The following is a 26,319-nucleotide window of genomic DNA, read 5'->3' on the forward strand; positions in this document are numbered from 1 at the left end:
TCCACTGATTAAGCTCCTTCTGAATGAAGTGTTCACATTATATTTTTTATCATAATGGGCCTAAAGCCTACAGAGTCGTAAATACAGCTGTTGTCTCAAGGTAGTCTTTCATTCAAATGCTTATATTTTTTTGTAAATTTCCTTTACTTATATGAACAACATGAATTATTGTTTTGTAAGCATAAGATAACTAAAATATTTTATTGACTGTTTCATATGTCTCTCAACAAAATATCTGATCTTGCAACACAGTATCAACTTGTGCTGACTGAATCATTAAACTTTTCTTTGGTTTTGTTTCAGCACTGGCAGCATTTGTTCCAGCTTAAGGAAATATCTTTGTCTTGGTTTACTAGAAAAGGTCCTTAGGGACTTTAAACACAGGACAAGCACACGTCTATTTACGTTTAACTGACCACACAATCTTTCCCTAACCAAAGAACTTCTACTGCCTCAACCTGACCACATATGAGACACAGGATGCAACTCGGTGTCATTAAAAGAAATGTTCCTGTGAACATAATTGAAACAGCGATTACGTTTGTCAGCACAGCATAATCAAGAGAACAATTTACTCCAGTAATATAATGTAATTTCTAGCAGACGTCCCAGGATCCATCTCTGGAGGGAGACCACCAGACATCCATTCTGTTTTATTGTGTTGCCGTAAAACGGTGAAATTCAAAGACATTTAGTTTAAAACCAACCCTGTCTCCTACAAATGACATTCATATGCTACTAATTTTTATAGCCAATTAGGTTTCGTTAATTGCTGTCTGGATTATGCTCTGTGGCAAAGTCTTGTTAGAGTGCAGGAAGTACAACATTTATTTACTGCACAGGGTTTGTGGTGAGGTGGTTGGGATGAATTGTGGACATATTTGTACAAAGAGTAAGAGTCTGGCACAGCATCTGGGGTTGGCATTCTCAGAGGAAATAATCATCTATATAGACCGATATCTGTCGGCCATGAGACAAGAGTTCTGGAAAAAAAATCTGGTACATTTTTGCAATCTGTTTGTAGCCTGATCATAGAAAAAAATCTGTGGAATAGCCACGGAATCACTCAAATTTCAGTGAAACTGACACGGATTTGGCTACAATGCAAGTTAATGACAGTCATATCCCGTGGCTATTCCAACATACAAAGTGATTATATACATTCACTGAGTGAATATTTAGAAAATAAAACATATATTTCTCGCTAGAAATGTGATCAAAATCCATTTTTATGCAGAAACTAAGTCAAAATATTGATTTTTCACTAAAAATGAGAGAACTGTCCGCCATGTTTTTTGGGACCTTGAAAGTCACGTGACTTGGAACAAACCAATAGGAACAAATATCCATGGAATAGCCACAGGATATGATGTCATTAACTTGCATTGTAGCCAAATCCGTGTCAGTTTCACGGATTCCTGTGAGACCAGGTTCGCCTGAGACTTTCCTGCTAAAGAAAACACGGCTAATGACTCAATTATGTTGCTTGAGGAGCGTTCAGCGGGGGGGACACTTCATAAAGTTCATACAGTGACTGCAGTAACGTCTCTTTAACCACAATCTGAGATCCTTCTTTCACCAGACACTAGACCTGGTCTCCTCAGGACCAGGATGGATAGACCTGGCCTCCTCGGGACCAGGATGGATAGACCTGGCCTCCTCGGGACCAGGATGGATAGACCTGGTCTCCTCGGGACCAGGATGGATAGACCTGGCCTCCTCGGGACCAGGATGGATAGACCTGGTCTCCTCGGGACCAGGATGGATAGACCTGGTCTCCTCAGGACCAGGATTGGGGGTGCTGGTGGTCTTGGGTGTCCAGTTATGCAGGAGAACAGGAGATGTGGGTCTGGGTCCTCCAACAGCGTTTCCTTGTAATTGCTGGATGACTGCAGGACCTTGTTTTCTTTTGAGTAAACCAACTACTTTATTGGATCTATTGTTTTGAGTTTCTCAACCTTGCAGGACTGCAGGACCATCAGAATAGCATCAGCCACAAACCGTCCCCTAAAAGTTTCCATACAACCAAAATTCACAGTCAATTATACTTTGAGAGAAACAATTTTTGTCCTGGATTACAGTCTCGGTTTAAAACGCATGGATAAGGTGGTGAAATGGTTGCAGTTTGCTTGGGAAAAGATTTTGCTTTGGGTTCAAATAAGTACATTTGTTATTTCACATGAGTGACTGAAATAAGGCAATGTTGACTTTTTTCTTTCTTTACTCTCTACTTTTACTTTTCATACTCGTGCAGTCTTATTCTTACACTTTTCTTTTACTTCGCCAAAATATCCAACACAGAACTTCTACTTGAAATTGTGTATTTACCAGTGATGTGCCAATGAATCTTCATGACTCCACTAGATGGCGCTCTTGATTTAAAGAAAAAGGCTCAAGCTATCTTTATTAAGTGTTCTTTTAACTCTTTGTTGAACAGAGAGCGCCATCTAGTGGACTCAGAAAATGAAGAACACGGTTCATGAGGCTTCATTGGCACATCACTAGTATTAACAGTTTAGTTTAACTTGTACTTTAAGGAACACTCCACTGATTTACACATAAAAAATCAGTGAACTCATCATAAATGGTGCTTCTCAGCCTTTCAAGTTGCATTATGTGAAATGTCAGATCCTGTTTTGGAGTTTTTCAGCGTCTGTTGCATCAAATCTGATTATCATCTCATCATTCTGTCTCTTGTGGCTTCCTATACTCTATGAATGAAATCCTAAATCGCTGGAGTATCTAGTGGGAATGACTTGTTTCCCCAGTGAGAGTTCAGGATCCAGGGCACTTTCCCAGCAGCACTCTGTGATCCAGACACCTCCTGCACCATTACAGCTGATAAAACAGCACCAGAGAACAGTGTGTTCTTGACCTTTTCAAGGAAATGTCTCATTGTGTTGGTGAAAACACAGTCAGAATGTTATGATAGGATGTCTTAAAGTTTTTGCAGCACGTTGGTGAAGGTGGCGAAGGCCGTTGGAGACGGAGGGAGGGAGGAAACAGCAGAAGGTTAGAAATGAAAGCAGACAGCAGGAGAGGCAGAGCGAAGCGACGAGTGAAAGACTGTGAGACCGAGTTCTTCTGGCAGAGCTCCCTGAAGCACTGCACATTCCCACAAGATTAATTGAAGCTGTTTCTGTTTTTTTGTTGTTGTTTCTTCAGTCAGTGAATTACCTCCAGATTACAGAGAAACAGCTGTTCAGCCACTTCCCCCGGACTCTGCCTGTGTGATTATGCATCAAGTGACAACCAAGACAAACATCCAGAGCTGCTCCAGCGGCTCGGCCAGCCTTTTCCATGTTCTTTCCATTTCACAAACTGTCAGTCATTCTTCATTAATAAAACAAATCACACACCATAATTACAACGACAAAGAAATATTTATTAAATCTTTTTTTGTTGTTTGCTTTAGTTAGTCATAGCTGCTCCAACACGTGTATTTACAAAGAAAATGGCCTTTTTGTAGAAAATTCTAGTGAGGAGGAAACAGACATTAGAATAGTTTGGATGAGTACAGGAGGTTGGGGATCATATAGGCACAAGGTACACTTACTACAATGTTAAAAGTAATGTAATACGGTTTTGTGGCACGTCCATGTTTAGTTTGGGAAAAGATACAGTTGTGACTAAAGTACAACAAGTCCATCAAACTTTATGACCTCATGGGCCGTTTGTTCCTTCCCCAAAATACGACCAACAGGAGCATTTCCAGAATGATTATCACGTCCTCATGCGTAAACTTAACGTCACCATTTTCTACACATCCTTAACGCTGGGAAACGTTGGCGTTATAAAAGTTAGTTTAAAAGGTAAAATACATGAATGTAACTGCCAGAAGTGAGCTAGCTACATAGCTGACGTATCTACCTGAAGATGATGACATTAAAAGGTGACCGAAGTTTCTTTCAATCAAATTCTGTGAAAAAGTCAATCAACATTGTTTACTTCAGGGACATGAGTGGCGGGTAAAAGTCCTGATCCACTACGGGACCTTTTAGTTCTGGCTTCCACTTCGCTTTCACACTTCATCACTTCTGCCTTTACGTCATTAATAATAACTGCAGCCACTAGATGGCGCCTCTAGCTAAAAAATGAAATACGGACCAGAGGATAAGGAGGCTGGACAAACGACTCATGGGTTCGTATTTTGTGGAAGGACCGTGTCCTAAAGTTCCCAATGCACTGACAAAAGCACACATTGATTGTTTAATGGAAACCTCCAAACCAGGGACACAGTGTTAGCTGGAGGCTACATGGTAACAGAACCAGGTGAAGTAGAAGTCCTTAGAACCAATGATTCGCTCTCCCTGTAGCACAGTCTGCTCAATACAATGAAACATCAACATTTGAGGTGGAACACACTTCCTCAAACACATTGAGCTTCTACACCAATAAGAGCCGATCCTGAACCCACAACAGCTTCTTCACGGTGATCCCAGCTCGGAAACAGCTGGAGGTGAAGATTAGCAGAAGACCACAACAGACACAAAGAACATCCTTAAAGACACGTTTGATGCAACAACACCATGAACCAGAGCGTCTTTAGGGGGAAACAGATACTGTAGCTCTAAATCCACGTGTTCCTTCTTCAGACCCTCTGACCATGATTGTAACCCGACCACACTGCATGATTTATGACAAACACATTTACAGAGAGAAGGTGCAATGTTGATCCTGTTTGTTTTTTTTGTTTCATATAAAAGACATATAAAATGAAACGAAGCATTTTTTATATCAAACATTGAACTTTTTTTCTTGCTAAGAACATTAATGTGCCCTTCAAAAGAGGTGTGAAAAAAGAGAGAGTATCTAACACTGTATGTTACAACAGGCTAATTGTTGGATACACAGTATCCACAAACTAACTGATTGGTTTTTCTCATTGTGGCGTGGCGAGGCAATGGTTCCAGTGACAGTGGAGTCTTCATGTCCAGGCTGGTAGGTGTGAGGAAAAGAGATTTAATAAAGTGGACATTTGTGCCCTCAACTGAGTAATTCTTACCCTCAGTAACATCTGTAAAGGTTTACTATGCAGGATTTTCCTTTAAAAAAAGAAAGAAAAGCTCTCAAGCAGCCGTTGAGGCACACTAGTGTGTGTGGCGTCTGTATCTGCAGAGACTCTGCCATCTGCCTGGAGTTTCTCCTTTTTTCTTCTTTTTTTAAATTGCTGTGTTAGGGATGTTTCGGGGCGTCTTCCTTTGGGCACAAAGCAACTGAAAAAGTAAACACACTGAAAGCAAAACAGCGAGGAAAGATGCCAAGCGGACGAAGCTCGTTCCAAAAATCTTGGATTTGTTTTACTTTGTTGAGTCGGGGAGGAGGGGCCACTATTCCTGCACACTGTGCCTTTAAAGCCCTCAAAATCAAAACTTTGTGGGCCAAAATGTTCTCAAACTAATATCGCTGTGATCCCTTTTAGTTCTTTTCTCCTAGAATTAGATTAGATAGATGAGATTAATCACTGAGATACATTAATGTTTTTTCATACGGTATGATAATATGGCACTCATTTATTTCAATTCATCCAGAATATTCTCTGTTTTTTCTGTCAAGAATCCAAAAACAGTTTAAGAATTGACGATAACACGGGGTCAGTAATGGATATATAACTGATCATTTTAGGACTGAAGTATTCCTTTAAGGAGTAGAGTGATTAAACTTCCAACATCTCCTGGAAATTCAGCTCCTTTTAGATACAAATTTTAACAATTTAGTTCCGTAATATTTGCGGGGAAAAACATTTGGAATCGTCAATCTTTGATAGTCAAGCCGATCGCTGATGTGCACAAGTCTAGTGGAAAATATCTGTTTACTGCATGTTCCCTGTTGGAGAACAGCCAACTATTGATCTCAGCAGGAGCTCTACGGAGCTCCACATGTTCCTCTCTCAGGTGCTTTGAGGACCGGTGCAGAGTTTCAGTTTGCCCTGAGAGAACAGGACACCTCGCTCTGTTTATTCCATCTCTGCTGGTGGTCGATTTTTCATTCCAGAAATACCCGGTACGAGGGCGCCCCCGGTGTATTTTCTGTACAGACGCCACTTTACACGACATCAAAGAGCGTCCGCCCCACACACACTACCAGCTGCTCACTGCCCACTGAAACATTTAGCCACGGAAACCTTGTGCTGCTTTAGTGGAGGAAGAGGAACCTCCTGATTAGAAAAAAGATTTGTTTTGACCTCATGTTAGGCATGGACACATCCCTGAACTTTGTAAATTCGTCTTTATATACAATAGCTGTGTTATGACAGTGATTCACAAAAGCAATGGTGTAATAGTAAAACTACATTTGTGACATTTTTAATGACAAAAAATCGAAAGACAAATATTCTACGATTTCTACACCCTGATAGCACATCAGACTTTTTTTTCATCCTGGACTTTGTTAAAAACAATTAAAAGACCATCAGCGATCAATCCAACAGATACATAAACGGTACTCAGTGTTTTTGTATGATTGTATCCAAAAAACTGTGGAAAATGAACTAACTTAATGGGTAATTAGTGTATTGTTTTTTTTATTGCCTTTCTACTGTACTTACAGACTAAACCAGAACAGAAAAAGCACGAGGACTTCACAATAAATAGGAAAATACATTTTGCCTGGCAAAATACCAAATCCACCTGTACGCTCCGTTCAAATATTTTACTGTACACCCGAGTTGGTTGCTACAATTGAATTAGGTGATTTTATTAAAAAAACAAAAACAAATATTAATCGATCATTAAATCGGCCCTATCCAAACACTAAAGACGAGTGCTTCTTTCTTTTCTTTTTTTTACCTCCACAGTCTGAGACTTTTTAACCTGAGAGGAAGGTTAATTCATCACCGCCTCGTATCCTAGCAACCATCTAGCAACAACATCCTGGTTCTTTTTCCTTTTCCTCGGCCTGACGTGTTGCTCTCAGATCTTCTTTGAAACCCTTTTCCACTTTGCGTGAGATTTAATCATGTTATATGTCGAGGGGTTACGTGATGTTTTCCTGAACACAAAACAATATTTGAAAAGTCTGTAAACTTCTGAGGGATCCTGCTGTGCTTCGAGCTGACGAGTGTACTGATTGTGTGTGTTTATGTTTGAAAGCATGTATGTGTGCTTGTCTTCAGCACAAAGAAATGTTTAATATCTGCATACTGTGAACGGTAGTGAGGCGAATGTGTAAAAGAGGCCACGCCTCCTTCACCTCGGGGCCATCAGCACCCGCTAGAAAGTCAAGAATCACTCGAGTTGGCAAGTCAAAAAAACAACAACGGCTTCAGCGACGAAGTCCCTCCTTCTCTCTTCTCACTCAGAGAGATTCTCAGTGTTCTTTTATGTATTTTTTTAAAAAGTGCTCCTTAAGGGGAGGGGTTGCAGGGTAGGGCGGCCTGTGGTCCAATCAGGACAGTCCATTCCTTGGGGTTCCTTAGACCAGGCGCTATAAAGACAAGATGGCCGCCAGCAGTATGAGGGCGGAGCTGAGCAGCAGGACTGAAGTCTGGCAGAGACCCGCAGAGTTCACGTCCCTCCTGGCCGGCTCTGGAGACTCGTGGCTGATGCCGTCTGCAAGGAGAGGAAAAACGTTAGCTTAGCTTAGCACAAAGACCTGATGTTAGCTTAGCTTAGCACAAAGACCTGATGGTTAGCTTAACTCAGCACAAAGACCTGATGGTTAGCCTAGCTTAGCACAAAGACCTGATGGTTAGCTTAGCTTAGCACAAAGACCTGATGTTAGCTTAGCTTAGCACAAAGACCTGATGGTTAGCTTAGCTTAGCACAAAGACCTGATGTTAGCTTAGCTTAGCACAAAGACCTGATGGTTAGCTTAGCTTAGCACAAAGACCTGATGGTTAGCTTAGCTTAGCACAAAGACCTGATGGTTAGCTTAGCTTAGCACAAAGACCTGATGGTTAGCTTAGCTCAGCACAAAGACCTGATGGTTAGCTTAGCTTAGCACAAAGACCTGATGGTTAGCTTAGCTTAGCACAAAGACCTGATGGCTAGCTTAGCTTAGCACAAAGACCTGATGGTTAGCTTAGCTTAGCACAAAGACCTGATGGTTAGCTTAGCATAGCACAAAGACCTGATGGTAAGCTTAGCTTAGCACAAAGACCTGATGGCTAGCTTAGCTTAGCGCAAAGACCTGATGGTTAGCTTAGCATAGCGCAAAGACCTGATGGTTAGCCTAGCTTAGCACAAAGACCTGATGGTTAGCTTAGCTTAGCACAAAGACCTGATGGTTAGCTTAGCTTAGCACAAAGACCTGATGGTTAGCTTAGCTTAGCACAAAGACCTGATGGTTAGCCTAGCTTAGCACAAAGACCTGATGGTTAGCTTAGCTCAGCACAAAGACCTGATGGTTAGCTTAGCTTAGCACAAAGACCTGATGGCTAGCTTAGCTTAGCACAAAGACCTGATGGTTAGCTTAGCCTAGCACAAAGACCTGATGGTTAGCTTAGCTTAGCACAAAGACCTGATGGTTAGCTTAGCTCAGCACAAAGACCTGATGGTTAGCCTATCTTAGCACAAAGACCTGATGGTTAGCTTAGTTCAGCACAAAGACCTGATGGTTAGCCTATCTTAGCACAAAGACCTGATGGTTAGCTTAGTTCAGCACAAAGACCTGATGGTTAGCTTAGCTTAGCGCAAAGACCTGATGGTTAGCTTAGCTTAGCACAAAGACCTGATGGTTAGCTTAGCTTAGCGCAAAGACCTGATGGTTAGCTTAGCATAGCGCAAAGACCTGATGGTTAGCCTAGCTCAGCACAAAGACCTGATGGTTAGCTTAGCTTAGCACAAAGACCTGATGGTTAGCTTAGTTTAGCACAAAGACTGGAAGAATTTATTTAGATTAACCACCTCTTTTACGTATGCAGATTATATATTAGCAACCGCAGCAATTTTGCATTTTTTATCATGTTTTTGAGGAAAAAGTATTTACTTTTGGATTACAAACTCTGTTTTAAACTGTGACTATTGTTAAACAGGACAATGGGGTTCATGCCCAGTGTGAAAACAAAAGTAAATTTATGTAACTCATGTTTTATGAAACTTCAGCTACTTCACATAACTTCATGTAACTTAACGTAACTTCACGTAACTTCTGTAACTTCACGTAACTTCATGTAACTTAACGTAACTTCACGTAACTTCTGTAACTTCACGTAACTTCTATAACTTCACGTAACTTTACGTAACTTAACTTTGCGTAACTTCTATAACTTCACGTAACTTCTATAACTTCTATAACTTCAAGTAACTTCTATAACTTCTATAACTTCACGTAACTTCGCGTAACTTCACGTAACTTTACGTAACTTCACGTAACTTCACTTAACTTCATTTGACTTTACGTAACTTCACTTGACTTCACGTAACTTCTATAACTTCACGTAACTTCACGTAACTTCACGTCACTTCGCGTCACTTCACGTAACTTCACGTAACTTCTATAACTTCTATAACTTCACGTAACTTCTATAACTTCTATAACTTCACGTAACTTCACGTAACTTTACGTAACTTCATGTAACTTCACGTAACTTTACGTAACTTCTATAACTTCACGTAACTTCACGTAACTTCTATAACTTCACGTAACTTCTATAACTTCACGTAACTTCACGTAACTTCTATAACTTCTATAACTTCTATAACTTCACGTAACTTCACGTAACTTTACGTAACTTTACGTAACTTCACGTAACTTCACTTAACTTCACTTCACTTTACTTCACTTGACTTTACGTAACTTCACGTAACTTCTATAACTATTTGAGCTGAATCAGCATTTAAACATGACGGATTATGCCAATATAGTCACAAATATGCTCTACAGTATGTGCTCTTTTCTTGATGTCATATCACTTCATGAATCATGATGTAAACATTGAAAGGAAACATGTGAATATTCCCACCAACCTCGGGGTTCTAGGGAGTTGTGACTGTTGTCGTCAAAGTCGACCCCTTCCTGCACGGTCCCAGGGCTTTTCTCACAATTGTCTGAAGGAACAAAGAGGAGAGAGGATACGTGAAGATTAGAGCAGTGATGCCAGGCAGCAGCAGCAGAAAGGGTTAACCACACCGACTACAGTAGACACAACAACCAGACTCACTCTGAGGCCTGACGAAGACTTTCAGCCGAAGGCAGCTCCTCCTTCCTTTGTCGTCAGTGATGGAAGCTGCAGAGAGATTAACAACAAAACTCTTTAAACATGTTACACACCTGTATTCATTTTAAATACTTCTATGATCTAATCTTGTCTGATTATGGTTTATAAAGTCAGTTGTCATATTTTGCTCAATAATGAGATTCATCCATATTCTACTAAACATACAGAATTAAATGGTAAATGGAGAGAACTTGTACAGCATTTTAAGCTCTTTACACTACAGACTCACTCATTCACCCGTTCACACACACATTCATACTGGTTTTAGGGGCTACCAGGGCACACTGGTGCCTCCTGCCACCATTGAGAATCCATGGATAAAATAAAACTCCCTGGTTAACTCCAGGATAATTCTAAGATATAATTCAGAAGATAAGTTAATTTACAAGTTCACCTAAAATAACAACTTTACACAAACAAGATATATTTTGAAGTCAGATTGGAACATTAACTTTAGTAGTCGTCGTTCTGCAAACCCAGCTGATGTAACCATTTCCACTAACTTACACCTTCACCTTCGACCTCTTCACTCTATAAAATCCTCCGTCATTCATAAACATCAGCTAAACAATTTGACAAGGTCGATAGTTTCTCTAACAGAGATATTCAACACTTATCTCCTTTTAAACAGCTTTATCATGCTTCTGATCTCCACTCTCATCCTGACGTGAAAACCTCTCTGCTCCATATTTTATGATATGAATCAAGTCAATGTCACCCTCATATTTCCAAGTCTAATGTGTCCAGATGAGTGGCATGCTGTTCTGCTCACCTACAAAACCTCATTTCCTCTGTTTCCTGATTGTGAAAGACAAAGATTAAAACCATTTTTCTGGGTTTGCTGTGATTGTTTTGCAGAGCTAACCAAACTAATGAGTGTTCCAGTTCTGGTGATGGAGGCCAACCACTCCGACTTTTATCAAGAACATTTTTATCTTCTGTCTGACCTCATGTTCATCCCACTATGGATTTTCTCTTTTCTTTTTCAGACTTTTCCTCCTGGGCCTCAACACTCTGACCTCTGTCATTTCCTGCTCAAACTGACTCTGACCACACACACAAACACACAAACACACAAACACAGCCGACCAGGTGTGTTTGGGTGCACTAAGTTAATGGGTGAGCTGGCCAAACACAAAGCACTCAATACTCTGTTCAGCAGGTTTTATTAGCACATTCATGTTCCATACACCGCACAATCCCGAATGGCTCTTTTACAGTACAACAAAGTCCCGTACACCGCTCGACTTATATCTGTTGTAGTTCCCAGCATTGATTCTTTAGTAAGCCTCAATGCGGCCCTATCTTCCTGCCCTATGCATCACATCAGGACAGAGCCCACTGGTCAACATGTTCCCCTCTCTCATGGTGTTATCAGAGTTAAGTTCACAGAGTCAGTTCCCACAATGCCTTGCGTCTTCAATATCAAGTAGGTCGCCGCCTACTTCATGTCCCACCATGCAGGAAACACCACATTCCCTTCACACTTCATTGAATGCATAATGCATGTTTAGTAGTTGTGGTTTGTGTCCGTAGTTAGTCTGCTGACTCCTGATGGAGTCTCGCCCTGCGCTGAATAACAGATAAAAGTAAACCGTGTCAGAGTTTCCACTGTGGCAGAGACTCTTATTTCAAAAGGCACTTTATCAGATAGAGAGAGGAGATAAAAATCATCTTTCTGACTTCAGCGTGAGACAGATGGTGGAAGTGAAGCAGCAGAGAGAATCTGAGTCAGTCTGAGTCAGCAGGTATCAGTAACAGACTGCCTCCAAACCCACCAAACCGTCTCTCTCTCTTTCTTTATGCTCCTTCTGTTTCTCTTCTTATCTCACTCTAACTTTCTCTGACTGCTATAAAAACTGTATTATTATAACGCCTTGAGGGGCAGAAACATCAGGACACATTACAGGACAAAAGGAAGCTCTGATCTCATGTTTTATTATTAACTTTTATCTGTTTTTAAGCTTTTTATATGTTTTCCAGTAGATTCCCTGATATATTCTGAAACTATGTATGTTTTACCCCTAAATACTTCTTTTAAAAGCCCTCTGAGAAGTTTTTCCTACTTGATCTGACATAGTCGTCTGAATGATGATATACAGGCATGGAAAAAATGATTAAACCACTTTTTGCCTTCAGTTTCATGTTCATTTTAATGTCTGGTTCAACTAAAGGTTCATTTGTTAGACAAATATAATGACAACAACAAAAATGTCTGATAAGAGTTTAATTTAGGAGCTGATATCTAGACATTTAACATGGTTTTATTAATGATGATTTTGGTGATTATCAATTAAACTACAAAATAGTTGATTCATTTCTATGTTTTTTAAATGGCTTTATTAATTTGTTGATGACTTCAGCAGTAACAGATCAATTATATGAACATTTCTATTAGAGATTATTTCAACACTTTTCATCAGTGAGGCAGACACATTAAACTGTAGGTAACCATAGCAACCATACATATGTCTATCACTACACTGCAATTAAGTGACAGCTGAAGCAGACCGGAAACATATGGAAATCACAGAACTCAGAACAGCTGTTCTCATTATTTCTATGAATAACTTATTGCTCCAAACGTCCAAATACAAGCAGAGGAGAAGAGATTTATTATTATTATTATTTTATATCTGGTGACACACAGTGTTGTGTATAAAATCCTCTTATGCACAATTAAGTTATAATTAACAAAAGGAGGATTATACTGAGTACAAAGTGCAGATTTTAGACTTTCCATAAGTAACTGAGCAGTGGACATCTACAGAAAGGAAAAACATTTAGATGATATTAAAAGAATAAAAGCTATAAAAGCTGACTGGTTTCCCTCTGGTCTGTGATGCAGCACCCTGGGGTGTCACATCATCTTCATCATCTTTTATGTGTTATGGACAACTTGCTCTTGCTTTGATGTGGTTTTTAATGTTCAGACTGACAGAAACACGTCACCTTCACATTTTGATTCCAGTTATAACGTCTCGATGTTTTTTCACTCTGAAGAAGTTCCTTCGTCTTATAAAACCTCTTTTCTGTTAATAAAATGTCCAAGTTCATTATTCTAATACTTTCTGGTCTTAAATGGTAAATCACAGTGAATACATATCATAATGCTGATTTTAGTTCCAGTTTTAAGTGTAAGTACAAAAAAATATTTAAAAAAAACATGGTAAAAAAAAAAGTGTTGTTTTGTCTGTTAATAAAAATGTCCAAGTTGCAGCTGTAAACAATATTTTCTTCCATTTTCCGACTATTCCTCTCTGGCCCTCGTTCTTTATCTTCCTGTGTCACTCTCTCTCTCCGTCACTCTCTCTCTCCGTCACTCTCTCTCTCCGTCACTCTCTCTTTCCGTCATCTCTCTCTCCGTCACTCTCTCTCTCCGTCATCTCTCTCTCCGTCACTCTCTCTTTCCGTCATCTCTCTCTCCGTCACTCTCTCTTTCCGTCATCTCTCTCTCCGTCACTCTCTCTCTCCGTCACTCTCTTTCTCTCCCTTCACAGATTCCAACACAAACACAATTATCTGACTGTCTCTCTTCCTCTCTTCATGTCTGAGGTCAGAGTCTGCTTCTCTGTCCTGGAGCAACACGCCACTGCAACTCTAGACCTCTAGACCTGTAGACCTGAAGACTCTAGACCTGTAGACATCTAGACCTCTAGACCTGAAGACTCTAGACCTGTAGACATCTAGACCTGTAGACCTGAAGACTCCAGACCTGTAGACATCTAGACCTCTAGACCTGAAGACTCTAGACCTGTAGACATCTAGACCTGTAGACCTGAAGACTCTAGACCTGTAGACATCTAGACCTGTAGACCTGAAGACTCTAGACCTGTAGACCTGAAGACTCTAGACCTGTAGACCTGAAGACTCTAGACCTGTAGACATCTAGACCTGTAGACCTGAAGACTCTAGACCTGTAGACCTCTAGACCTGCAGACCTGTAGATACGTTAACGTGGTGCTGGTCTGAGATCAGTGATACGTTAACGTGGTGCTGGTCTGAGATCAGGGATACGTTAACGTGGTGCTGGTCTGAGATCAGTGATACGTTAACGTGGTGCTGGTCTGAGATCAGTGATACGTTAACGTGGTGCTGGTCTGAGATCAGTGATACGTTAACGTGGTGCTGGTCTGAGATCAGTGATACGTTAACGTGGTGCTGGTCTGAGATCAGGGATACGTTAACGTGGTGCTGGTCTGAGATCAGGGATACGTTAACGTGGTGCTGGTCTGAGATCAGGGATACGTTAACGTGGTGCTGGTCTGGGATCAGGGATACGTTAACGTGGTGCTGGTCTGGGATCAGGGATCTGGGCACCAGGCGGCTCTGCTGAATGAGACAGATCTGATTTAAACTCTGGATCAGATGTTTTTCTAGTGCTGATGGGTTTATCTGGGGAACAAAGCCTTTTGTCTGGAGGACTAGAGGCTTCGTGTCGTTGTGGACTCGGACTGGTCTGTAGGGAGTCGGGTCTCAGTCTCACAGGGAGAGCCAGACTCTCAACTGTCTCCTCTGGAAATTGGATTTCTATCCCCTGAGATTAGGATCAGGCTCCTCGCTCCGCGAGGCTCTGTTAGAAAAACACGCCGCGCTCTGGAAGCTGCAGCCTCCTCGTCTCGGTGACCTTTGACCTCCCGGGACCAGCCCTGATCCCACCGGGCGGCTTTCCTCTGTTAGTGTGTCTGCAGAGCGCCAGGCCTCAGCCAACCAGGTGTCATCTCTGTGACGTGGCCCCGCCCCCTCGCCGCCTGAGGCTGATGATGTCAGCAGCCAAGACAAAGGAGCGTCTGTCCTCAGCGAGACGTGATGAACCATTTACACCTCCCACCCCACATTATAATATCTGTATTATATCTGTATCTGATATCAGCTATTGTTGAACTAGACTCAACACGTCATGTGACACCAGCAGCTGATAAAACACTGAAACACAACCAGCTTACTGATGAAACATCAGCCTCCATCTGGAAAATATCTTTCTGATGTGTGACAGAGAAACTTTCCTTCTGAATGACGCCAACAGAAACTTTTACAGGACGTGAACACGATGAAACTCTGCATTCACTTCAAATAAACAAACAGCAGAGCTGTCAATCAAAACAGTCACTAATCAATGAAGAATCATCAATAATCAGTATTTCTTCTAGTCCAGAGCTGGAAATAATGTGATAATCAATCATATCCTGAGGCCAAAAGTTATCTAATAATAATAATAATAATAATAATAATAATAATAATAATAACAATAACTACTCCAGAGCGTTGTTCAGTCTCCTTCCTGACAGAATATCTACCTTCTACCAACATTATTTAAGTCACTTTTTAGTTTAACATGACAAACGTGAGAAATTGACAGTGATTACACTTTTTTTTTTTAAATTAAACCACATGACAGTATATTAAGTAGTTAAACTGAGCTCTGTGTGTGTGTGTGGTGTGTGTGTGTGTGTGTGTGTGTGTGTGTGTGTGTGTGTGTGTGGTGTGTGTGTGTGTGTGTGTTAATAAGGGAATGTGTGGATCAGCTCTAGTTTCAGACTACACGGCTCTATAGAATGAGGACAGATCATCCCATTGTGTGGCTGTTGTTGTGACTAGCAGCTCCTGGTATTCCCCTCTAGGTGTCTTTGTCTCTTGTTATTCCATCCCATGATAACATGTTCTCTCTAGTGAACAGACTGCATGAGTCATGGACCTGCTCCTCCTTATGGAGGAGTCATGGACCTGCTCCTCCTTATGGAGGAGTCATGGACCTGCTCCTCCTTATGGAGGAGTCATGGACCTGCTCCTCCTTATGGACGAGTCATGGACCTGCTCCTCCTTATGGACGAGTCTCTGGACCTGCTCCTCCTTATGGAGGAGTCATGGACCTGCTCCTCCTTATGGACAAGTCATGGACCTGCTCCTCCTTATGGACGAGTCTCTGGACCTTCAATCATCATCAGATCCACCACAACAACTGCTCCACAATCAGACAATTTAACATTTCTCTTATCAACATCCAGCAACATCAACGATGCTCTGGCTCGGACCGCCATCTCCCCGAACACTTCAGGTTACCACACAGAGTCAGAGACGAGCCAGCCAACACACAAACACAACACAAACAACACAAACAACAACACAAACAACACAAACAACAACACAAACAACACAAACAATAAGAGAAACAACGAGAGAAACAAGAGAAACAACAGAAACATCAGAAACAACAACACAAACAACACAAACAACAACAGAAACATCAGAAACAACAACACAAACAACAACACAAACAAGAGAAACAACAGAAACGAGAGAAACAACAACACAAACAACACAAACAACAACAGAAACAACAGAAACAACAACAGAAACAACACAAACACAACACAAACAACAGAAACAACAACAGAAACAACAACAGAAACAACACAAACACAACACAAACAACAGAAACAACAACACAAACATCAGAAACAACAAGAGAAACAACAAGAGAAACAAGAGAAACAACAGAAACATCAGAAACAACAACAGAAACAACATCAGAAACAACAACAGAAACGAGAGAAACAACTCAACACAAAATACTGCAACAACAACAACAACAACAACAACAGAACTGTGAGGAGGATCTTCATCACCGTGTGATCCCAGACACTCATGTAGAAAATCAGGTTGTTACCAACATTAATAATAATAACAATAATAATAATAATAATGTGCCAGTTATTTGCTTCATGCTTGTATGCTGCAGCGTCTATCTGAGGAGAGAACCTGAATGTTTAACATTATTGTCTCTACATTAAAAGTTAACTGGGTTTAAATAAACCAGAGCTGTGAATGTTCTATATATATTATATATAAGCTATATTCTGAAACAAAGATTATATAGATAGAACATAAAGACATAAACCAGAGCTGTTGTTCTGAAACATAGACGTCCTGGTCAGCAAGAAGCATTTAACAGCTTGTTTTGGTGAAGAATCACATTTTGAAGGATATCGTCAGATTATTGTTGTTGGAGAGATTTTAAAAAATAATCAAGATATTTTTTGCCCACCCCAGTAATCAGTCAGACTCTATTTGTGCTTGTAGTGAATGAAGGGTTCAGGGCTGGACCAGTGAGCAGCTAACAGGTTTCACATTCAGAAACAGAATCTGAATCCAGAGAAAGAAACAGTCTGACTCCTCTGAACCGTCTCAGTTAGAAACAAAGCTGAGAAGTTCCACCAGCAGAAGGTAAAACTTTCTCCATACTTCTCCCTCGTCCCTTTTGAATGTGATATCTTTGTTGTAATGTCAATATTTGACCTGTTTTCACTGACTTTGTATAAAGTTGCTGTGAGCAGCTCTGCTAAATACCAGATCTGTACCTCAGGTACCTGCAGGCTGACTGGACTTATGAAAACAGACTTCCCAGCTGTTTGTTTCTTCTCAGGAGGAGCAGAAAGCTGAGCTCAGCAACAAAGACCCTTCAGACCTGAACACTGGAGAGGTTTTGCTCCCTCTGGCTCGTCTTCTGGCTTGGCCCTCATTCAAGGACTTGCAAAACAAAAGCTGAACATTGCTGCTGCCTTTAGATTCCAAGAAGAAAATGATATCGATCTTCTTATATAACTCCAGTTAAAGTTTGGCTATCATTATAAATGTTTCTTTGCTGGTGCTGACCTGAGTCCCAGTACTGATACCAAAACTAAACAATACTTTCTGGGTCCCTGACTGAGAAATATTTAACTTTTTCATGAAGGAAAGAAGCCAAAGCTCAAAGCCAAGAGTCAAATGATGAATGTTGTTGAAACACAATCAGCCGTGCAAGAAAAAGTTATAAAACCGTCCAGATTTTGAGAGTTATAATTAAAGTTAAAGATTCTTCAAGTGCTTGATAATCTGCAGCAGTGATGTCCCAATGAGCCTCTTTTCTTAAAACAGCGCCATCTAATGGACTCAGAAACTAAAGAAATCATCACCACTCTTTAGTATGGAGCCCTGTCTGTCTGTGTCAGAAGCTCAATAACTAGTAAATAAAACTCACAGATGTAGTAATACTCTCTGCCGGGGCGGAACTCGAAGCCCAGAGAGAACGGAGTGAACAGCTGGAACTTCTCGGAGAACTTGAGCGGCCCGTTGGGCGACAGAGGCCGGTTGCACTCCCAGCGCTTGAAGCCCTTGGCGGTGTGGTCGCAGGAGCTGTAGCCGTCGTAGTTGACCATGTAGAGGACGTAGCGCTCGGCGCGCTCGTCAGACACCGGGCCGGCGTAGTGAGGACAGTAGACGTCCAGGTAGTCGTTGATGCAGACGTCGATGTGGTAATCTCCCCGATAGAACCTGGACCAGACAGAAGACAAGGGGACATCAACATGTGCAGAGAAACATCACATCTGTGTGATAAAACCAAACAAAGTGTCAAAATGTTACATCTTCATAATCTCAGGCTTTATTATATTTATGGCTAGTGAATGCTGACGGAAAGCTAAATGTTTAAATGTCATTTTAACAGTTAGTTATAAACATCAGGACTTCATATCACAACTATTCTATAATTACAGGTACAAAGTGCCCCTACAGGGCTGTTAAATCATTCCCCGGCTGCAATGATGGTGCAGAAGCGCAAAGAGATGTGGTAGATTCAGGAAAGTTGACCAATCAGAGTAGACTGGGCTTTTTCAGGAGACAGGTACTAAAACAGAGCGTTTCAGAGAGAATAGGGGTATATATTTATTAATACTCAGACTGACAGGATGGGGAAAATAATTGCCTTTTCTGTTTTTTTTACATTAAAGCATATTAACATTATACACAAAATGCACAATATGTCCCCTTTAATAAAATGATGTTTACATCACAGAAGCATGTCTGGATTTAATTGCGTTTATATTCAACAGTAGAAGCAGATTTCTGTATGTCAGCAATAATACTAACATGATTAATCTATTATTGGCGAGGTTGTTGTTCTATATGTTTATGTATGCAACTATAATTCCCACAACAACATCATGTGATCCCTGAACTTGACCTTTTCAATGATTTATTCACCCAATAAAAACATTGCTGAGCATGCATATGCTCTGTGCTGCAGCCTGCTTCGTATTTGTGCCTGATGTGCAGATCCCTGCAGCAGGCTTTGCTCAAGGGTACGTCGGCAGCAGCTGTTCAAGTGGGAGGACAGTTAGTCATTGATTGGTTGGGGAGTCTCTCCCATCATGCTCCTTGATGAACGACCTCCAAAGAGTTGTGAGAGCTCCAACATGCTGACAGGACTCAGTGTTGGGAAACCGGCCGGACTGGGAAAGACACACCCGGCTCTGGTTTTGTTTACAGGATCTCATCATGTCAGCCCCCCCCCCCCCCCCCCCCCTGCAGAAACCTCCATATATCACAGTTGGTGCTCGGCGGCGATGACTGATGCTGGTGCTGAAATTAAAGTCCCCTAGCGTTACAGGGCTAATCCCCTGTTAGCATGTGCCTTTAGCAGCTTTAGGAGGATCCCTGTGTAGAATGAGATTTTCATTAGTATGACAGCTTGATGTAGGAGCCCCTCGTGGAATCTCCCAGTCTGGGAAAATGAGCCTGTTCTCAAGCCTTCAAACAGCCAACAGTGTTTACTGCAGGGCCGTGTCCAGAGCGGTCTGGGGCGGTAACCCCCTGAAATCTGATCGGCCACCCAGGTGCCAACTCATTATCCTGAACTATCTGCCCAGTCTGATGCAGGAAGTTTGGCTTCTTCCAATCCCAGCTGACATTACTGTCTGTAAGAGGCTGTAGTGTGCTCCATTTAAAAAGATAGATACAGGTTTTATATGAAACGAGACAACAGAGAAAGACTACACTGCAAAACAGGTCTAAAACCAGATAAAACAGTAAATCTGAGGGAAATTATCTTGCTGCATGGACAGATAATTTACCTTGACAAGGTTTCTTAAATTCAGATTATTAAATCTAGAAATAAGCATTTCTAGCACTTTTCTGAATGAAAATGGCTCCTGTTGAAGAAATAAAGATTCTAGTCATCTTATGCTATTCTTGCTGAATTCTCCAAAATTTTCAAAAGAGGTTGAAACTCAATCCCAGCAGAGATTATCCCATGGTGTTTCTTTTGTTACCTCGAGCGGTCAAAGAATAGTGAATGCTAGTGATGTGCTAATGAAGCCTTATTTGATTGACTTAAATCAAGAGTGCCATCTAATGGGGGCGGCTGTGTCTCCGTTGGTAGAACGGTCACCTACTGACCGGAGGGTTGGTGGTTCAATCCCTGACTGGCAGCCTACAAGTTGAAGTATCCTTGGGCAAGATACTGAACCATAAATAAAGAAAATGGTTCATGAAGCTTCATTGGGACATCACTAGTAAATAGTGATAGATTAGGTGTACAGAACTACAAGGTTTAAAAGGGCTCGCCTTGGAAAAAGCCTGGTCCCTGCAGCCATCGCTGCTCTAAACAAAAGAGCGCCATGAATGTTTATTTGGCATGTAAATGTCTCTATGTCATTATGTCATGTGCTGTATGATGTTGTTCTTGTTGTCAATGTGATGTGAGAATGAATTTCCCCTTGGGGACAATAGATCTAATCTAATCTACATGAGGGATTAAAGAGTCTGGGCCAGCCTGGTGTGCTGTGAGAGGAGAGAGTGAGATGTGGCAGGTATTCCTTCCTGACAGAGTGACAGGAAACGGATCCTCCCCGAGGCGCTGCTAAGGTTGCCTTTCTGAGGCTTTTAGCCCAGACGGATCAGGCTGCTGGTGTCTCTACAGCTGCTAATGGCCCGCAGTCCGGTATCACTGACATGCTGCGGATGTCTTCAATACTCCGCCTTGTTCATTGACACAGTGAGGCGTCGGGGGGGGGGCAGGACCCTGCTGGAGCAGCTGATGGTCCCATACGGGAACTCACCGGGGGGTTAGTCTGAGGCTCCACCAGGATCACTCCTCACCGACAGGAGGGACCAGTCAGCTGATCTGAGACCAGGTGAGACAGTCAGCTGATCTGACGCCAGGTGAGACAGTCAGCTGATCTGAGGCCAGGTGAGACAGTCAGCTGATCTGAGGCCAGGTGAGACAGTCAGCTGATCTGAGACCAGGTGAGACAGTCAGCTGATCTGAGGCCAGGTGAGACAGTCAGCTGATCTGAGACCAGGTGAGACAGTCAGCCGATCTGACACCAGGTGAGACAGTCAGCTGATCTGAGGCCAGGTGAGACAGTCAGCTGATCTGAGACCAGGTGAGACAGTCAGCTGATCTGAGACCAGGTGAGACAGTCAGGGAGGGACTAAGGCCCCGTCTACACCAGGACGCTTGCAGGTAAAAACGACAACATTTTTAATGTGAAGTGCCTTTCGTTTAGACGGTGACGGTGTTTTTGGGGCTTAAAAATGTTAAAATGTGCCTCCAGAGTGTAAACTGAGATCCTCTCCTCCGTAGCGTGTCGTCTACACTGACAAGACACAAAACTCTGATCTGATCTGCTCACGTCACGTATGTGTTTACGTCACATACATGCTCCAGGACAGGAAATAAAGAAACGTGGGATTATTTCCATGGTGGGACCTTCAAGCTGCTCTGGCAGCTCTAATAAACTTACAGGAGTCTTTCCACCAAATGTCCAGGATATGTACAGATAGTATTAGTGAACAGAGAAGGATCTGGAATTACCTCCATCACATTCTGGATGCAGCGATTGGTGGGAGGAGCCAGACGGCTGTGAACGAGACCTGGGAGATCTAGTGATGGAGGAGAACTTTGTGGAAGGAGTAGCTGATGAAAACTTCCACATGGCCAAAGATGCTCTTATGGCTTTAAGTGATGCCGCCTGGCTGCATACAATCACATTCACACACTTTAGATCACCGTATCAGCAGATTTCCTCCTGGAAACACTCGAATAAACCAGAATAAAAAGTGAAGACGAGACGCCACTTTAGTCTTCTGTTAGACCGTCACCATGGAAACGAAGCCTGAGGCTCGTCTGTACATGGTGACGTCCACATGTTGGGTTTGGGAGGCGCGAGGAGCACAAAGGGAGGTGTGTGCTGCCGCGGCCTGCTGGGGTATCATGTTGTCGTTACACAGATTGTAAATGTGCTACAGGATTAGTGGTCCTACTGGTCTGCAGGAGCCAGACCAGCCTCATGGCATATTCTAATCTGTTTCTCTCTCTAATTATAGTCTGGTCAAACGTGAAACCAAAGCCCTTGTTTTCTCTGTTTTTCCCTGCAGCACCAGCTGAGCGCTGTGGCCCCCGGCAGGCCCAGCGTGGCCCCTCCAGCCTCCAGTTTCAGAGCTGCTGGCTGATGTTATGACTAGCAGGGGTCAAGCGTCTCCACGGTATCGAGTCCTCAGCCCGGCAGCACCGTGGCCAGCCTGTTTGTCTTTACTAAGCCTTCAATGGTAGGTTCAACCTGGCCGGGGTCAGCGGCTGTCAATCAAACTGGACCCAGAAGAAACGGTTCAGATTAGTCAGGATTAAGAAGAGTTTGTAACACTTTTAAAGCTGGACACTTGTATTCAGATAGATGGTATCAGCAGCGTGAGAATCAGGCTTCAGAGCAGTAAAATCCAATCATTTCATGTACATTTTGGCCTCCAAAAGGAAGATTTATTCTCTCAACTTGTTAGATTTTGTTGTAAGTTTGATAATGTTGTTTTTCTAGTTATTGAGACAATTATTATTGAGACTTTCTGTTAAAGAGCTAGTTGGCAGTGAGTGTGGGGGATTATCCAGCTGATCTGGACATTATCACACTACTGAATGAGCGTTAATCAGCAGTTATAATCCCAGTAGTATGGATTTAGTATTGGTTCTCCACCTTCTAGCAGGTCCACTAGGTTGTTCTCAGCCCATTCACTGGCTGCTGACTGTTTCCTTACATTTCAGTTTATTCAGGTTTAGGCTACAAAAGTACTTCACTAAGTTAGTAAAAAAGTGTCTGGTTAGGCGTTATAAAACAAAGTTTAAAAAGCAAAATAGATGCAAAACTGAAGCAGTTTGGAGGAGCACGTTCACCCTCTGGAGTCACCAATCACACCAACATTATCTAATCACATGACTTCTCCATGATGTCATGGCGTTAAAACCAAGCAGAGTTTCCATCAGCTTCCCTCTAAAATACCAGCTGTAAACTCCATGAGGCCAGTTTCAGTTTGATGATGATAGAACAAGTAAAACAAGATCAAATATATTTAGAACTAGATGTTCTCCTCATTTTACCTCTTATGTGCAACTTGTGTCCACATTTACACGTTGTGTTTCTTTGTGTGTTATGTTGATCCAGTAAGTCAAAGTGAAAAAATGATTATCAGGTCATAAAGGTGATGTTGTGCTGATTGGTTATGTAGAAACCTGAGGCAGTGAAGCTACGTTCTCTTGTTTCCTTCCTTCCTTCCTTCTGCAGTGGTGTCATTAATAACTACAGTGGCCACTAGAGGGCGCTGCCAACTACACCTGTTGATGTAGCTGATAACAACCTGCAGCACCGACCAGCAGGTAGAGGAGCCACACAATCAGTCACCTTTCAATGAAAGCTGCTTTAACATTTAATTACAACTCTTAAGTTCTTTGTGCACCACAAACCACACCACAACATTCACAATATTTATAGATGTGATTTTCTTGCTGAACTAATTGATGCATGCAGTGGATTTTTTTATTGAGCCAATAAAACCCACATAATTACACTTACAAATACTTTCATAATGCAACATATAAATCACATTTCGACAGTGCCGTGTGACAACAAATATGGCAGAATGACAACAGCAAAGTTAGAAAATCTGCTTCAGCCCTCAACATTACCACACTGCTGGTTAAAAGCTGCATTTAAACTTTATTTTAGCCATGAATCTGGTCCAAAACTTCCAGCCACAAAGACTAAAACTGACAAATTACTGCAGGACGCAAAAACACTATGAACAACATCTTCTCACAGTAATTACAAGAGAAGATTCTGCAGACGGCAGCCGGGACCAGGAGGTGAAGAATCCTGTCTGCAGAAGTAGTTTGGGCCGATCACTTTCTCTTCCTGCCTTGAACACATATTTTCCCGTCTATCTCTTTATGATGGCTCCACCAGAGATCTGGATCTGGATGGAAGATCTGAACGAGGGTCAAATGTGGCCAAACATATGCTGCAAAGATGCTGCGAACAACCTAAATCTAAAATATGGACTGTAGGTGTTTGTTACAAAAAACAATAAAATGCACAGTGAGAGCTCCAGATGATCCAGATGTTCTCCAGATGGGGGCTATAAGAGGTTTCTGAGTGGCAGAAATGAAATATTGATAAGACAAAGAGCCATAAACACACAGCCTGACTCAAGATGTGCTGGAAAAGATGACATTTCATCTCTCTATATCTGTTTCTTCTTTTGAGGAGATCTGTGGACCAGAGACCCCCAGAGACCCTCAGAGACCCCCAGAGACCCTCAGAGACCCCCCCCCTACAGGCTGGACTACAGCGTGAGAAACCTTCATTCATCTACCGAGCTATAAACCGCCGGCAGGTTTCCCAATCAGCATCGCAGCTTTCTTCATTTTCATTACCAGAAAGATTTATTCATCGTTTTTTCTAAATGGCTTGGTAGTTACAGGCTGTTTAGTGAGTCATTAAGCCTTCAGGGGGCCGGGCCAGGGCCAGGGCCAGGGCCAGGGCCAGGTCCAGGTCCAGGGCCAGGGCCAGGGCCAGGGCCAGGTCCAGGTCCAGGTCCAGGACCAGGGCCAGGGCCAGGGCCAGGACTAGGTCCATGTCCAGGGCCAGGACCAGGACCAGGGCCAGGACTAGGTCCAGGTCCAGGGCCAGGACCAGGTCCAGGTCCAGGTCCAGGTCAACTGGTGTGTCTTCCTCCTGGCGCTGTGAGCAGCAGGACTCGAGCATCAGAGCCAGGAATAAGAGCACGGGTCAGCACTTCTAAATGTGTCATAATGAGCCATTAACAAAATAAAAGCACCTAAATCCATTTGTCTTGGGGATTAATGATCCCTGATTGGCTGAATTACTCATGGCCAGTTGGAGGGGCTTATCAATGAATCAGTAACTGGAGCTCTTAACAAAGCACACATCCATGCTTAATCCCTCTTTTCACTCAGCTCCCCCTTGTTTTCTCTCTTTATCCCCTTCTGTTGTGGGATTGTCTGTTGGCTCAGGTGAGGGAGGCGCAGCCAGCAGAGAGGAGCAGAGGGAGGAACCACAAGAACTATGGGAGGAGAGGAAGAGGAGAGGAAGAATAGAGGAGAGGAAGAGGAGAATGTAGAAGACGAGATAAGGAACTGAAAAGGCCGTATAGAGAGGAAGAGTTCAGCCGACTCGTATTCAGGTAGTAAATAAAATAACTTGACTCTTTTGCTTAGTAAGTAAATTTTCATGCAAAAAATTGGCAGAAAATGTCTGTTTTCAGAATCCTGCTTTTCTTTGTTTTGTATCATTAAAAGACGTTAAAAGACATCAACTTTGACTTTGATGAACTATGATGGGCACTCACTTTTTTGGACTTTATACACTGTAAAAAAAATAATTTTTTATTCATTCAATTCTAAAAATCCTAATCCTAAAAAAAATACAATTTTAGCAAATCATCAAGTGCTATAAACTCTGAGCTACTAAATAGACTCTGACTAAAGATGTTGGAGAACTTTACCTCCATTAGCTCTAAATTAACATCAGATTAATTAACATCAGATTAATTAACATCAGATTAATTAACATCAGATTAATTAACATCATCTCTACAGAAAACATCAAGTCTGCCTTAGAAACACTGAAACAAAAGAGAAAACCAGAGAGTAGAGGAGAGAATAATGGAGGAGGAAACTTCTGAACAGAGTTAGGTCTCACACAAACACACACTCACACACACACACACACACACTCACACACAGACACACTCACACACACACTCACACACACTCACACACTCACAGACCACAGGCTAACCTCATGCTGTTTCTATATCAAGTCCTTCAATTTACTCCTCAACAAACCCACAACACAGCCTGCACCTCCTCCTCTCCTCCTCTAGGGGGAGGTCTTTCTGGGGCCACAGAGGGGAGGGGGGGCCAGGTCATGTGACGTCCTGTGGCCCTCGGGGCTGGGAGGACCCCCCCCCCCTCCACCTGTCCCATCAGTCAGAGCTAGCCGGAGGGACTCAAAGCCATTATTACTGAGTCGGCTAATTACACACACACACAC

The 26,319-nt window shown here is 42.2% G+C and overlaps 1 protein-coding gene across 2 annotated transcripts in view; it reads right to left on the reverse strand.

Moving 5' to 3' along the window:
* Positions 1–3,378: 3,378 nt before the first annotated feature.
* Positions 3,379–26,319, reverse strand: part of LOC131992383 (ephrin-A5b-like) — a 101,010-nt gene continuing 78,069 nt past the window's right edge. For both annotated transcript variants that reach the window (XM_059357951.1, XM_059357952.1), the window contains exons 3-6: positions 18,177–18,469; positions 10,103–10,168; positions 9,909–9,989; positions 3,379–7,550 (exon numbers count right to left, since the gene is read on the reverse strand). In XM_059357951.1, coding sequence (XP_059213934.1) covers positions 7,426–7,550; positions 9,909–9,989; positions 10,103–10,168; positions 18,177–18,469 — 565 coding nt within the window. In that variant the 3' untranslated portion in view covers positions 3,379–7,425. The remainder of the gene's footprint in view (positions 7,551–9,908; positions 9,990–10,102; positions 10,169–18,176; positions 18,470–26,319) is intronic.

The sequence above is a fragment of the Centropristis striata genome, chromosome 19 (genome assembly GCF_030273125.1).
Source record: "Centropristis striata isolate RG_2023a ecotype Rhode Island chromosome 19, C.striata_1.0, whole genome shotgun sequence".
NCBI classification, from domain to species: Eukaryota; Metazoa; Chordata; class Actinopteri; order Perciformes; family Serranidae; genus Centropristis; species Centropristis striata.